Source organism: Gnatocerus cornutus, chromosome 9 (genome assembly GCF_029298725.1).
Source record: "Gnatocerus cornutus isolate USDA-ARS CGAHR chromosome 9, icGnaCorn1.1, whole genome shotgun sequence".
Classification (NCBI taxonomy): Eukaryota; Metazoa; Arthropoda; class Insecta; order Coleoptera; family Tenebrionidae; genus Gnatocerus; species Gnatocerus cornutus.
In genome coordinates, this window is record NC_142241.1 from 3,756,022 (window position 1) to 3,771,384 (window position 15,363).

At 35.0% G+C, this 15,363-nt stretch overlaps 2 protein-coding genes across 2 annotated transcripts in view; both read left to right on the forward strand.

The window, feature by feature from the left end:
- phtm (cytochrome P450 enzyme phantom) overlaps positions 1-15,363 on the forward strand; it is a 29,273-nt gene continuing 13,910 nt past the window's right edge. The window contains exon 1 of the mRNA XM_088045285.1: positions 1-153. The gene's annotated coding sequence lies outside the window, so the exon portion shown is untranslated. The remainder of the gene's footprint in view (positions 154-15,363) is intronic.
- On the forward strand, positions 8,985-10,587 carry LOC148167855 (uncharacterized). The gene is made up of 2 exons (XM_088045906.1): positions 8,985-9,608; positions 9,665-10,587. Exon 2 carries the CDS (start codon positions 9,757-9,759, stop codon positions 10,090-10,092), a length of 336 nt encoding a protein of 111 aa, XP_087902032.1. The 5' UTR covers positions 8,985-9,608; positions 9,665-9,756; the 3' UTR covers positions 10,093-10,587.

A 15,363-nucleotide genomic window follows, 5' to 3' on the forward strand; every position in this document is an offset into this window, starting at 1 on the left:
TAATTTTTAGCTGACGGAAGAATTCATCAAGGTCATGCTGAAGATCTCACCTGTTGAACAAGTGTGCGTTTAAGAATTAAAATTTAGCTGGCGCCTTTGAGGCCAAATTATTTTTTTGAGAACGCGCGTGTTTTTGTAAATTGAAGGCCAAATGTGAGTAATTTGTATATAAGTACGCTCTACTTTTAAAGATTTAACATTTTCCGGTGTTTAACCGTTAAAGTTTGAGGTTATGTAAGTTGACTTGACCTTACCTGGTGTGTTTAATTAATTTATTTGTGAAATAAGTATTTTACAAAAAACTCAAAATAGCAAAAGTTTGCATCAAATGCGTATAAAGTAAATGTGGACAAACGCTTTCTTAATTTTTAGATTAGATTCTCAACAGCAAATAACTGAAATAGCTAGGCATAGACGAGCACATTTGCGCGCCCATTTGCTTGCTCCATGCAAAAATGTGTACGTTTATGTTCTCCATCGCGACTTGCCATGCAAAGCGCCACGACGCACCATGAGCCATGCAAGTCGAACAGGCATAAACAGAAAAGTTGATGTGTCACATTTGCGCGTCTTAATTCAATCAGCAATTTAATCGTGCGGCAAGAGGGTAAATTTAATCATGGGGAGTAAATGTTTTTAAATGACTTCAATAGTGTATCTGATTTTTTTGCCACTTGAATTTTTTTCTTTTTTTATGTTCTTCATTCATAACTAACTCGTGATATGGTAAAATACAAACCACAGCCAATTTTCTTTTCTTTAGGGCGAATTATATATAATAGACATATGGCCGTTTGAATTTTTGGGTAGTCGCCAAAGAGCCAAATTTTTAAAGGTTTGAAAGTATCGATGTTTAATATCTCGGAAACTACGACATATACTAGAAAGATTCGGTTTTCGCCATTGTTTATTTTGCGGGTTTTTAGCCAAGAATTCGTTCTTAGATTTTCTGAAAGTCAAAAATTTGTTTTGTTGTTTTTAATTTACGACTAAAACTATGTCGTACTTCTGCGATCGACATCTCGCTTAGTTTTGGGGGAAAACTTACGTTATTTGGGCTCATTTTACGCAGAATTTTGCGCAGATTCCAAATCCGGGTTCAAACGTCCGACTATAGTTTGTACGGTGAGAGATTGAATGACAGAAAAGTCACTAAATCTACGCGATAAAAAGTGTACCATACGCGCGATATTTAAAATAACAAAATAACCCCAGTTACTGACAACCCTGTCAACCCATTTCGCGTAGGAATTTAGTGTTTTTAGTGTATTTTGTAGCATAATTTGCTACCAACCTATATGTCAACTGTCGAAATCTCCCAATCTCTCACCGGATAAACTATACAAATAACTTCGTTAAAGTCGTTTAAGGTTTCGAAAAGTAACTTCTCACTAAACACAGACCATAAAATTGCTTTGGAAAGACATATTTGCAGTAGAAAGGTTAGTTTAGGCATAACGCGACATTACTCAGTGACAGATTTTCATTTTGCAGTCACAACCTTCGCAATTTCGAGCGGTAAAATTGAAATTTTACATTTTTAAATTCAGTTTTTTACTAATGCCGCAATAACATGGAATTCTAAAATTACAAAGTGTTTATAAATGTTTCTAGCATCAAAGGTGGCTCTGGAATTCCTGTCATGCACTATTTTGCCGCTTTGTTTTCATAGTGAATATAACTATCTTTTATAATTTTTAACACAAGGTGTTTATAAATGTTTCTAGCATCAAGGGTGGCTATGAAATGTCAAAGAAATTTGCCGCTCATTACAAATGTAGGTTTCGATTTTTCAACTGACATTTTCAGTTAACCTCAAATATGGAGCAAAGTAAGTTTTGAGAAATAAACTGTTCTAGTTGTGGTTTAAAACTGGAAAATCAAAAACTTGGACACAAAACTGTAATTGAAACGTCATTGACGTAAACAACATTATACATAATTTTCAAGATAGTTATATTCACTATGAAAACAAAGCGGCAAAATAGTGTACGACAGGAATTCCAGAGCCACCCTTGATGCTAGAAACATTTATAAACAATTTGTATAACTGCAAATGTCAGTTGACAAATTGAAACCCACATTTGTAATGAGCGGCAAATTTCTATAACATTTCATAGCCACCTTTGATGCTAGAATCATTTATAAACACCTTGTAGTTCTCAGAAAATGAATCCTCTTCAGCATAATTCGCCATTAACCAAATTTAATTTCGAGGTTCGGAAGAGCGGGAAAAAATAAAATTTAAATTCTCATGTTATTTTTCTTTGTTCAGCAATCTGGGAAACACCCGGTACACATGAGCGTAGAATCATCTGGCTCAGGGGGCATAATTTAGTTATTTGTGTGTCGGTAACAGAAAACACCGAACATTTTACACAATAAAAACCAATTTGTTTATTGGCGAAATGTTGCTACGCCAATGCTTCCAAGGTAATTGTCATGAATCTGACATCTGTGAAATTTAATTTTTATGCTTATTTTGACGGATTGCCACTATTAGAAGAAGTTTTAGCCGTTATCTCGAAGACAAACATTTCGATAATTTTTATTTTTGCGAAAAATGCAATTTTTCCCAATTTGTGCAAAATCGTCTGGTGTAAGAAATTATTAATTAAGCGTCGTTTTCATCTTGAAAAAGTAAAAAGTGCACAAAACTGTTGATTACGCAACCAACAGACTGGCGTGTATTTTTGGTCGTCTACAAACACTTGGGAAAAATTGAAACAATTTTTACCGCATTCTTATGCAAAATATATGTGTGTAATAAAAAAATCAAAAACGTCTGACTTTTCATTGCACTCAACTCCAAAAAAGTGATTTGATAGTTTGTTCGCTCCTCGATTTTTCCCTACAACTGTAAAAACGTTCTTTTTGTTAAAATGGACTAGCATTCTTTTTTCCGTCTGGTTGGCATTTGTTGTTGAGGGCGTTTTCTGGGTCAGCCAGCGTTCCGGTACCAACCCACCAAAAATGAACGTTTTGAAAGTTACCAAAGTCCGTGTCATTGAAGAGGTAACTGTTGAAACTTTTCAATTTGAAGAATTTTTTGTCCGAAGAACTGTTTTATTTGAGCCACTGTGTCTCCTGGTGGGGATTCGAAATTTTTCTTAATTTCCTTGACATTTTTTCTCTAGCTGATTGGTTTCGGTGAGTTCATTGAACTACAAGGTCGCAGTTTGCCAGTTGCCCAGTGGGTCTGAGCTTTCACTAATAAGATGATGCATTTGAATTGCATATTTAATTAATTTTAATTAATTTTCCTGAATTAGCATAAGTAAACAAACAGCTTATCCGCTTTGGAGTTTTTGTTCATTTTCTTCTCATTCTTCTTTTTGATTTGGTATTTGGATTGTGGACTTCACCTAGTGACGACTGCTCAGACCTCCAACTCACTAACCTCTCACTTTGCATTCCCCTCGGACTCCGAGGCAGAAAAGGGTCCATGGCCAAAACAAGTGACTGTAGACGCATACAGAAGACGGTCAATGATTCAAGTACTCTCAAGAACGAAAAACATTGATAGATTTTTTCTTTAGGGTGCTAACTTTTTTTTAGGATTTGCAGAAATCGTGCAGTATCAAATATCGAACGTGAGACCATTAATTTCCATAACATCCTTTCACGAGGATTTTTTTCGTCGCCAAAGTTCTTCGCCATTTTATGGTTGAAAGGTAATACTCGAGTTCAATCACCTTTCCCAAAAATAGTAGTGGGATCGCGCAAAAAAAGTTGATTTAGTGTTGTCAGTGGGTTAGTGGACCACAATCTTGTCTATGCCATATTATGGTCGCACTCTTCCTCAAAAATCCTCCACAGGACCGAAATTCCTTCTGCAGGGTGCACAAGCCCGACCGAAATCGATGCGTTTAAATGAAAAAAATAGAATGTCATTAATTTTATGTCATATATTTGGAGTTTAGAAAGAAGCCCTACGACACACGCAACGAAAAAGTCAGGTGACCTGGATCTCTTTTTATTTGAATGCACGCTACATGCTAAAAGGTGGTCGATGTCTCTTGAAAATTTATTGAAGCGATCGCCTGAGCTAATGATGCCGCAAATTCTGCTGCTTTATCTCTTCTTCGTGCCTGTCTATACACGGTTTCACTTGTCAATTTGTTCCATTTGACGGTGAAGAACGCTCGCTGAGAGGCACAATTACGATACCGTAAAAATTTACGGAGCAAGCCTTTCTACGAGCCAAAATGGAAATAGTCAAGTGACGTCAATGAGAGGTATTTGACCACAGGTCTTGTTAAAAGATCGTAAACAAGAAGTGGTCTAAAAAATTTAGTCGCTTTTCGTTTATTTTGTGTTTTCTTTAATCATTTTTAGTTTTTTTTACTCCTATGTTTTCAATTTTAAAAAACTTTTTTAGATGCATGCATATGTAGGTATACTTGGATTTTCTTCAGTTATTTTTTCTCACGGATTCATTAATTGTATAAGAAAGACCACAGGGCGGATTGGTGAATTTGGATTTTATTTTTTTTTTTGCTGTGCCGAACCTTCAAATTAATGTAATTTTCAAATTGTTCGCTTGAAGATTGTGTGACTGCGAAAAAAAGATCTGTCACTGTGTAATGTTGCTTTATGCCCAAATGAACCTTTTTACTGCAAATATGCTTTTCCAATACAATTTTTTGGTCCGTATTTACCTTTGGTACCAAACAATGTCGTGACAGCTTTTAAATTTTCAGTAACGCCAACTTTTTTTAATAATACCGCAATAACATTGGATCCTTAAAATGGTTCTCGAATTAAGAAGCTTTGAAAGCACCATCCATCTTTGGCCGCAGGTTCGGTAGAGCAGGAAAAAGATAAAATTCGAATTCTTATATTATTTCCTTATATTCAGCAATCCGCGGAACACCCAGTATGTACAGGGTGATTTTTTCAAGATTAATCAAAGGCGGCCTTGAAATTTTTAGGTGTCATTCCTTACACCATAAGATTTTGCACAAATTAGAAAAACTGCATTTTTCGCAAGGATCAAAGTTATCGAGATGTTTGTCCTGAATCATTCTCACTAAAATGGCTAAAACTTCTTCTGATAGTCGCAAACCGTCAAATCAAGAATAAAAATTAATTGGCAGATTCATGACAGTCACCTTCGAGACATTGGCGTATCATGTAGCAACATTTTGCCATTAAACAAATTGGTTTTTATTGTGTAAAATGTGGCTTTAATTCATGTTGCTTGCTTGCAAATAGCAAATAGCACTCGTTCGGTGTTTTCTATTATCGACATACAAATAATTATATTTTACTCCCTGACGACAGTTGGTTTTACGATTATGTGTCAACCCTTCAATAAAGAGTGTTGCCACATCACAATCGACGACGTCGTCGATGGTAACTTTTTGGGGATAAAATCAAATATACCAGAGCTCGTTACTATCGGTCTTCCTCAATAAAAAGTTAAGTTGGCAGCAGCCCCTAGTGATTTTTATCAGCAACAATTGGCAGCAAAAGCGTTTGACCTTGACGTAGCTGGGGCATGCGTAGAAGTTAATCGCTTTGCACAACATTACCAAAACTTGTTGAACCTCTATTAAAATCTATCTTTTGCAACACATTTTTTATTAGTCATTGATAATTACACTTAATTTTGACAACGTATTAACCTCAAAAATCGCTACATTTAATTTTCCCCTAATTTTCTCCCTAAAAAATTGAAAGCCTGATTTACACCCAAAAATATTCGAAAATTTACACAGGAGAGTGGACTGATAGCAATGAGCTACACTTTAGGTTAGTTGCCTAATTGACAATTTGATTGATTGATTTTCACTATTTAATTCTTTGATTTGCAATTATACAGACTGTAAAAGAGACGTTTTTAACAGAACTACGTAATTTTTAGAAATGTAACTAATTTGACATTTCTTTCTCACCATAAATCTTTCTAAGCAACGCTGCCGGTTGTAAAGTAGGAAAAGATTGCGGTGTTGGCTTAAAAAAAACGGACTTTAGTTTAAATTTCAAAGGCATAATTTATAAAATAGTTATTTGTGTACCGAGGCCAAAAAGTGTTTCTTTTTTGGCCGAGCGTTTTTTTAATTAAGAAAGAAGGCGAGGGCACAATGGCACTTTTTGTCCGTGGTACACACAAAATTTTTTACACGACATCATTAAATTTACTAGTTAATTAATTTTTACTTATGATTTATTGATTTAATCATTTATAACAACTGAATAATTGGAAATATTTATGAATCCTTTAGAAAAATTCAAATTTTTTTACTTACATTTGCAGTTTCGGCATGTGTAGCTTCACAATTTGTATGAATTAGGTTTGATGTTGTTGCAGTAGCACTGCTATCCATGTTCATTTTCAATAATTCAACACGTCTTTGTTGCACTTTACAGCAGTTTGTCGATTTGATTTTACCCAAATAATTATAAAATTGAGGGTAATATCGGTATCTTGATGTAATATGCAAAACTATGGATAGATGGCGCCACCATAGATCGGCCGAAAATGTTTGCGGCCAGAAAAGACTCACTTTTAGGCCGCTTTTAAGGCCTAAAAATTTCATTTTCAGTTTAAGTCGCCTAAAAAAAATATTTATTGGTTCCGAGAAAAATATTTCTTAGAATATTTATATTTTCTTCCGCAATCTTCAGTTTTTTTGAAAATACTGCTTTCATCTATACGTCATTTTTCCTTTAGAGAATTTTCCAATTTACATAGGAGCAAACCAGCAGGATTTGAAAGGGATAAGTTAGATACCTGTAGATCCTAAATGTCAATTTTGTTAATAGATGGCTCCACAAGCTACCGTCCGTTTTTTTATTTTTTAGTAATCGCAAAATATGTTGAGTAATATAATTAAATATCCATTAATTTGCACTAAAAATAACAAAAACGAATTTTGGTGACAAATATGACAGTTTTTGTTTGACATTCAGCAGGAATTGCAAGAGTTTAAAAATTTGGCCTTGGGTAACTCGCTCTGCTGGACCAATCACACAGTCGCATTTTAAATTTGCCGCTTGTAAAAAATTGGTATTAAAATATCTGCAGAATGATGCTTTGACCAAATCGGTACTATTCTACATAATGATACCTATTTACAGTACGCAATTGCTTAAAAAAACGTTTTCAGAATGTTTTGACTTTTGAAATTCTTATGATGTACGTTTTTATTGTGATTTTTTAGCTAGAAGCTTAGGGAAATTTTGATCTGACAGCACTGTGTGGGAATTCGCTAAGACATACGGACTAAAATGCAAAGCCACCTTTGATTAATGTTAAAAAGAATTACTCTGTATATGTAAGAGTAATTTGGTGTTAATAAATGTTGCTAGCGTCAAGGGTGGCTATGAAATGTCAAATAAATTTGTCACTCAATACAAATGTGTTTAGATGTTTTATAACAATTGTAGTTAACGTCAATCATAGAGCAAACTAAGTTTTGAGAAGAAAACTGTTCTAGTTGTGGTTTAAAATTTGAAAATCAAAAACTTGAACACAAAACTGTGACTGAAACGGAAGTGACATTTTAAATAATTTTTACCATTGGCGAAAACAAAACATCCTAAACGTGACAGTTGGCGAGAATGGTAACTAAATGAGCAGTTGACGTTTCTAATGTCAAAAGTTCAATTTCCAAGTTTCAAATACGACTAAAATTTTACTTTGTGCCAGAAAAAAAGAAAGGAATTTCAAAGTACAGTTCCAAAGAGAATTCGATTTATGCAGACAACCAAGTACACTCTGATTTATCAAAAATCTAAGGTAATTTGATTTTAATGTTTTGTAAATAGACATTAATCATATTCACTGTAAGACATAGCGGCAAAATATTGCATGACAGGAATTCCAGAGCCACCCTTGATGTTAGAAACATTTGTAAGTAGACACCTCTGTATAATATCTCCAATACATATGCAGGGATTCAGGTATTTTAACTAAATTAGCGATTTCGAGACCGTGCGTTTATTTTTGGACATAAAATGAAAGATTTCGCAAAACTTGTTTGGTGGAATTGTGACATATTGGTAAATAAGTATAAAAACCAGACTTTGAATACATACCTCATATTATTTCGCAATATTTATGAATCTGAGTACAGTTCGACAATCGCTCTTGTCCGTTTATGATGTTGACTTTTTAAATCTTTTCCAATCGTCGTACTGCCAACCCCCATAAACCAAATTACCCTGAAATAGTTGGGTGTTAGGTATTTGTTTAGGATAAAAATATTTACATAATATTAAGGTTCACAAATAATAACAAACCTGTTTAGGATTGTTATATTGATGATATTTTCTGTAAACAGTGTAAAAGTCAAAGCTGCTAATGCACACACGTGTTTGGCGAAGTGTATGCGTCCTTGTGAAAAAACAAGTGTTAAATTGGGGCTAACAGTATTTACATGAAATACCCCCCGGCAAAGACAAATACATTTATGTAACAAAAATAAAATATTGACTGGGCATGGGGAAGTCCAAGAATCCAAGAAAATTGCACAATTTCACCGGAATGCGTGAGGCGGGTATGCTAATTGTGTTCTTATATTTTGGGTACGAGCGCCAAATATTTGCAATCTTTTTTATTTGCGCAGCGAATGGGGCTTTCACAATCGTTTGCTAATTGTTTCCAGTTTTCACAGTTATATGCGAAGAACGGGAAATATGCAACTAAATTGACCAAAATGTGCTGGGCCTATTGCAAAATATGCACAAAAACACAAATACTCTATCGAATTCAGTCTTGTTAAGTTTTTGATTTTGATCCCAGAGTGGTCTACTTCCTGTTGCTGAGTACCAGCAGTCCCAGTATAATCATTTCACCCCCAGGTAGTTCTTGCTGTTCTGTCTGCCATTCTAAACTCGATTTTTTATGTAAGCGCCCGGTTTAGGTAACACCTCTCGTTTTGTCAACTTCCCCCTTCATGTAACACGGTGGTACCTTTTGATGTAATCAAAGGTCACTGCACCTCGAGTGTTAAATTTGGAGCCCGAGCAGCATTGTCGAAAGATGTGGAGTACCCAGAGCGGGGTCAACGCTCTGTAGGTGTGCTAGAAGTGAGTACCGCCGTAAGTACTCGCCTCGTGTAACGGATAGTACTTTCACTCTTATAGGTGGACGATCGATACGTATGTACTCTTCGAAATTTCGGTGTTACCAAAGATAGCTCAGTGGGCTGGTAGGTAGGTCAGACCAACGACCGGGTCGATGAACCCTTTAGGTGGTACTTTGTGGTCCTCAGCCTCCTCCATCGTATGACCGCATTGTTTTCATTGTTGACATTGTTTACTGGTTCACTCTAAAGGTTACCTACAAGATCATAATCGAAGTGGGCCATTTTTCTTGCAGCTGCACGGTTTATGGCCAAGCCATAGAGTCATAGTCATCGTCATCTTTTTTGGTTCGCTAGCTTCTAATTCCCCAGTCACATTCCTTTGATTCCCTTCTTGGAGAAATGCTTTTGCCAAATAAGAAAATTCAGCGGCAAACCCCAAAACGTGCAGGCCATCAAACTCGTCCGTTTAGCATTCTCAGTCTGTAGCGTTGCCTCACGCCATTTTAGGGTCTTTGTATGAAAGAGTGTTGTAAAATCCTGCAGCGTCGGCACGGCGCGGAGCGGCACTGGGTCAGTAAGTACATGAAAATCCAACACATGATTCCAAACATTTCTACTTTCAGCAGGTGAATAACCGCACAGGCCATCAGTAAATGTCAACGAACCCAACGCACACATTCTCAACCTTGTGTCGTCCATTTGCAGTATAGAAAGCAAAATGAAAAATTCACACCCTCCACATACCATGGTATACCATGAGCCACATATTTATGAGAGGTGGCCCATTTTGCGGCGTAAACAAAAAGCAGCGGGCCACGTGTGGATCCTTGCAGAACACCCCGAGGAAATGGAGCAGCGCAGGAGTTTTCTGTCAAGGAAAAATGGCCAACTGCGCTGTCAACAAAAAGCCGAGGGCCGCGTGTGGCTCCTTGCGGAACACCACCGGAGCTCGGAGAGTTTTCCGCCGATTCTCTTGTTCCTAGTTTCGTACAAATCTCCTTCACCATTAGAGAATAGCATGAATGGAAAGTCACAGCCAAGGCTAGGTCGCTGACCTGATACAACAGTACTCGCCGTAACTGCAACTGTACTCGTAGTATGCTATAGCAGCGGCACTCCCCGCCTGTTGTCGTTTCAGTAGACTGAAATACCGGCTGAGCATTTCAGAAAAACACACTGAATTTCAATCGATGACAATTTTTAATTGTATTCCTTACCGTTTTTTTTTGATGATCGCACGGTACTTTTTACGCTGAAATGGCGCAATTTGCAGCTGAAGAAATTAATTGCGAAGTAAGCAGTGGAACGGCGGGAGTTTTTCGTGGGATTACTTGCAGGAATTTCTATGGGCGAATCGAAAGGTTCAAGAGCTTGGGAATTCCTGTGGAACTTGCCCGAAGATCAAAGGAATAATATAAAATACAAACAAAATCACAAATAAATCTAGAGAATCGTGAAAAGCCAAGGGAATTCAGAGAGAATACGGGCAGAAAGCTGTGCATTCTGATAGTATAAAAAAAATTGAAAAAATTTAAATTCCTGGACTTAATTATACAACGGGGGACAACAAATTTTAGACGTCAATGTCATCTTATTGTCACATGGTGTAAAACCCCACTTAGAATTTGTAAGCTTACTTTTTTGCATTGTCAATTTTGACAGTTTTAATTTTTTTATTTCAAATTGGTTAGAATTTTCGGTGTTTTTAATATTGCAAGAATCTGACTTTAGATTATACACTCTGTTCTAAAGAGACTATTATAATTTTATCTATTTATACTTCAGTCATGACAACTCTGAATTGACAACTTGCCAATACTTTGATGTTTTAAACGTCAGTAATGACAATGACAGTAATGCACAGACTACACTCAAATTTTTGAAACGTGAGAAAAATGACGCCTAAAATTTTGTTTTGTCTCTCTGTAAAAGTATGCAAATCACATTCAATATTGATAACCCGATTTAATTCTAACATTCTTGATTTGAGAACTCAGTTTTAGCTGAAATTTGGTCTATTTATCAGAACTGTAGATCAGTCTCTTCCCACAACCGCAAGATGGCGCCACTAACCGATTTTCTAGTTTAGAATGGTAATTATTACCTAATTAACTTGTGGATAATTTTGTTTTGGCGATTCAAAAGTGCAAGGACACATTAATTAATGTTTCGTAATAATCACTACAAAAAATAAAAATATTATACCGTGTGATCGGTAAAAAACAGCCATGACTTTGTTCGGTTAGTTGGCAACATTGAAAAAACAATTTACAAATGACATTTTGTGCATAATGTCATTGTGTGATCAAAATCTCATTGAAAGTCATAAAAATTAAGAGAACTAGATGTCGTTTTTCTGTCATATTAAAATGCAAATGACCACAAATGGAACAAAAATTTGTAATGATTCTCATCAACTAAATGTAAATTGATTGTATGTGTTACTCACAGAAAGCTGTTAAATCGTTAAGAGAATAAAATTATGTATAAAACAACTCGAAAGGCCTTCAGGTGTAGAATTTTTTGAACTACTTGTCACTGCATTCCTGATTTGTGCACTACTTATCGGTGCAAATTTTCGCCGAGGTGAAACAATTAGTTAAAATGGCGTGCCAGCTATTTTAAAAATTTTCGACAAATACGGGGTGATTTTTTTCAATATTAATCAAAGGCGGCATTGAAATTTTTGGGGGTCGATTTTGCACAAATTCGATTTTTTTTTAACTTGAGAGTTACACAAGGTGTTTCAGCGATAGGGGTGATGTAGGCAGCCGTGAAAAGTAAGGTTTTAAAGTTTTTTTCCGATTTTCTTTAACCGGGGCTGGAAGGTTTGTGACCAATCAGAGATCAATTTGCAATGGAGCACCGAATTTTGAATCAAAGGGATTTTAGGATTTTTTTATTAACGTCAAACTGACAGTTATGATTTTATACCATTGGCGTAGTTGGTTTATAATTGTAAAAATAACCTTACTTTGAATTATTCAAAATTATGTTCATTTTGAATATTTATGAAAAAAAAATTTTTTCCTTATTTTTTAAACAAAATTGCAGTACTATTTCTTCTTCTTATTGACGCCACTGATTTCAATGACAAATTATTTATTTGGTCAACAGACTACTTGATTATCGCAAAATTTTGGTATGTATTATTGTCTTTTAATCTGTTGGGCAATTATTTAATTATTATTATTAAAATTCAAAATTGAATTTAATAAATCTGATTGGACAATTATAAAGCCCTGTATCTTCTTAAATAAAACGGAAAAAATATAAGTATAATGACGGATTCTAAGATGGTTTATCTTTCTTAATTAGCCATTATTATATGGCTGTAATGTTACCTAAAGTCCTTTTTTTTAAACCACCAACACCCCAATCTTCCCCTACGTTACAATGGGCATCGTTGCCTAGGACGATTTTTGGTGAGAAAACAAATGTTAATTTTGTGACATTTCTAAAAATTACGCAGTGTTTCCGTTAAAAAAGGTTTTTACAGCCTGTTGGATTACAAACCAAAGGATTAAATGGTGAAAAGACTCGGCACAGCCTAAAAGGCCGTTTTGTGTAAAAAAATTGTCAATTAGGCAACTAACCTACCGTTGGTTTAGGTTGCAAATGTCCACCCAAGGTCACAAATTTTAAAAAAATTATCGTGTAATTTGTTCCTGTTGCAAATGTCGCAGTGGCTGTGTTGTTTTGGGGTACAAAAGACGATCGTGTAAGTTCTGTCATTGTGAATTTGTTTGTTACCGTTTTTAATCAGCAATCGCATCTGAGGAAAAATTCACTTCACTTGGAACATGTTTACGGCTCGCACTAATTAATTACGTAACTTTGATGCACAGCAATTTTCATCTCAAAATTGACAAATGTCATGTTGCCATGATGCCAACCATGTTATCTTAAATTTCGAAAATTAATTCATCAAGATTCCAACTTTAAATAAAAAAAGTACTGTTAAAGTGAACACTTGCAAATTAAATAGACTAAATCAGGGACTTTTACATCGATTTTTTATTAATATCGATTTCGCCAAAACATCGATTTTTAATACATATATTTTATTTTCGATGTATCATTAAAAAAATCGATGATTGCGGTTTCGATGTATGTATTTTATTTTACACTCTTGATTTTGGCGATATTTCGTTTGATTGGTTATTAACGTATGGAACCAAAGCAAGGGGGATTTACTTGTGCTGCGGTCTAAATAAAGAAGACTGAAATTTAAACTGAAATTTGTATTTGTTTATTATTTTGTTGCTTTATGAAGAATTGTATTTATTTTTGTTTTTCACAATAAACTATGCTATATTGAGTTTTTTATTTACTATTTTTCAAAATCGATGTATTGGAGATCGATGTAATTGTGCTCTTGTTGAAATTGAGTTCAACATCGATTTTTTTTACTCGATGTTCCCAGATTTAAAACCGATTGTAATATCCATTCATAGAAAAATCAAATTACCTTACATTTTTGGTAAATCAGAGTGTACTTGGCGAGCTGCATAAATCAAACTCTCTGTGGGACTTTACTTTGAAGTTTGTCAAAAAGTTTGTTGTTAATGTCAGATCCATTTATTTTATTTTAGGTTACCTAGGGGAAGTTTGAAGGAACCAGTTGATACCTCTCAATGTAAAAATTATCAATTACTTTTATTTTTCTCGCACAAAGTAAAATTCAAGTCGAATTTAAAACTTTGAAATTGGACTTTTGACATAAGAATCAGAAACGCCCATTTAGTTACCACTCTTGCCAACTGTCACGCTTAGGAAGTTTTGTATTCGTCAACCTTAATAACTTTTATGTTTGTGAATGTATATAGTAAATCCAGCGAGTAAATAGGATGATTTGAATTGTATGGCATGAAACATGTCAACTTAAAATACTCTAGAATTTTCCGTCTTTTTGGGGATATTAATCTACATTTAAGTTGGTTATGCAACTACGCCTTCCCGCCTTTTTTAGAAATTTGTCAATGATTTGACATTCACTGACATTCGTCATTCTTGACCACTTTTAGATCCACTGTTTGCAGTGTTCCTTGAGTTTTGTTGGTAAAATAGTGTCAAATTACTAGTTTTTCGCTTTTTCTCTTGTGCAAATTGTCTTTTGCAAGTTTCATGATGAGTAGATTCAAGATCTGTTGGTCAATTTGACCGAAGTTTCCTAATTAGAATATTAATAATGAAAGATTTGTAACAACTGGACTGGTAATAAAGCTTTGTGTGCCTCTCGATTTCCTGGCGGAAGGACTAACCTGGCACACAGCTTTAAAGTGTGTAAAAAATGAGGGTTTTTGAGGTTTTCCTACGTTAGCAAATTAATGATAAAACACCGAATTAGTCAGTTTGTTGATTCTCTTTCTATAATCAAGTAATAGAAACCATTTTTATAGTAGTAAATTTAGTAAAAATAAAAATTTTTAAAATTAGCATCATGACAACTATTTTAAATTTGGCGGTTGTTGGTACTAGTTTTTATCGCGCAGATTTGGTTAGAAAATTATCATCTATTTATTCGTTGGACAGACTATACCAGAGCTCATTACCATCGGTCCACTCATTAAAAAGTTAAGTTGGCAGCAACTCCTAGCAATTTTTATTGGTAACAGTTGGTAGTAAGAGCGTTTAACCTTGACGCAACTGTGGCATGCGTAGAAGCTAATCGTCTTGCACAACAATGTCAAAATTTGTTAAATCTCTATTAAGAACTTCCTGTTGTTTAAGGTTTAATTAGTTATTTATTAATACACTCAACTTTGACAACCTGTTAACCTCAAAAATTGCTATATTTAATTTTCCTCCCATTTTTTCCCTAAAGATTTGAAAGCCTGATTTGTACTCAAAAATTTACACAGGAGAGTGTTGTAGCAATGAGCTGGACTTTATATTATTTGATTTTGTCTCCAAAAAGTCACCATCGACGACGTTGCCGGTTGTAAAGTGGTAGGAGAGTGCGGTGTTGCAAGTTTAAAAAAACGGACTTTAACTGCCTGTAGACCCACAATAATGGTTCATTTTCGCGAAAACGACTAAAACTTTTTTTGATAGTTGCATGCGACAAACCAAGAATGACAATTTAATTTGGCAGATTTATGACAGTTACCTTGGAAGCATTGGCATGTAGTAACATTTCGCCATTAAACAAATTTGGTTTTATTCATGTTGCTTGCCTGCAAATAGTAAATAGTAGTCGTTTCGTGTTTTGTGTTACCAACTCACAAGTAATATATAAATTATGCCCCCTGGCGCGAGTTGATTCTACGCTCATGTGTCAACTCTTCAATCAGTGTGCGAATTCGCACCTTTTATTAATCTG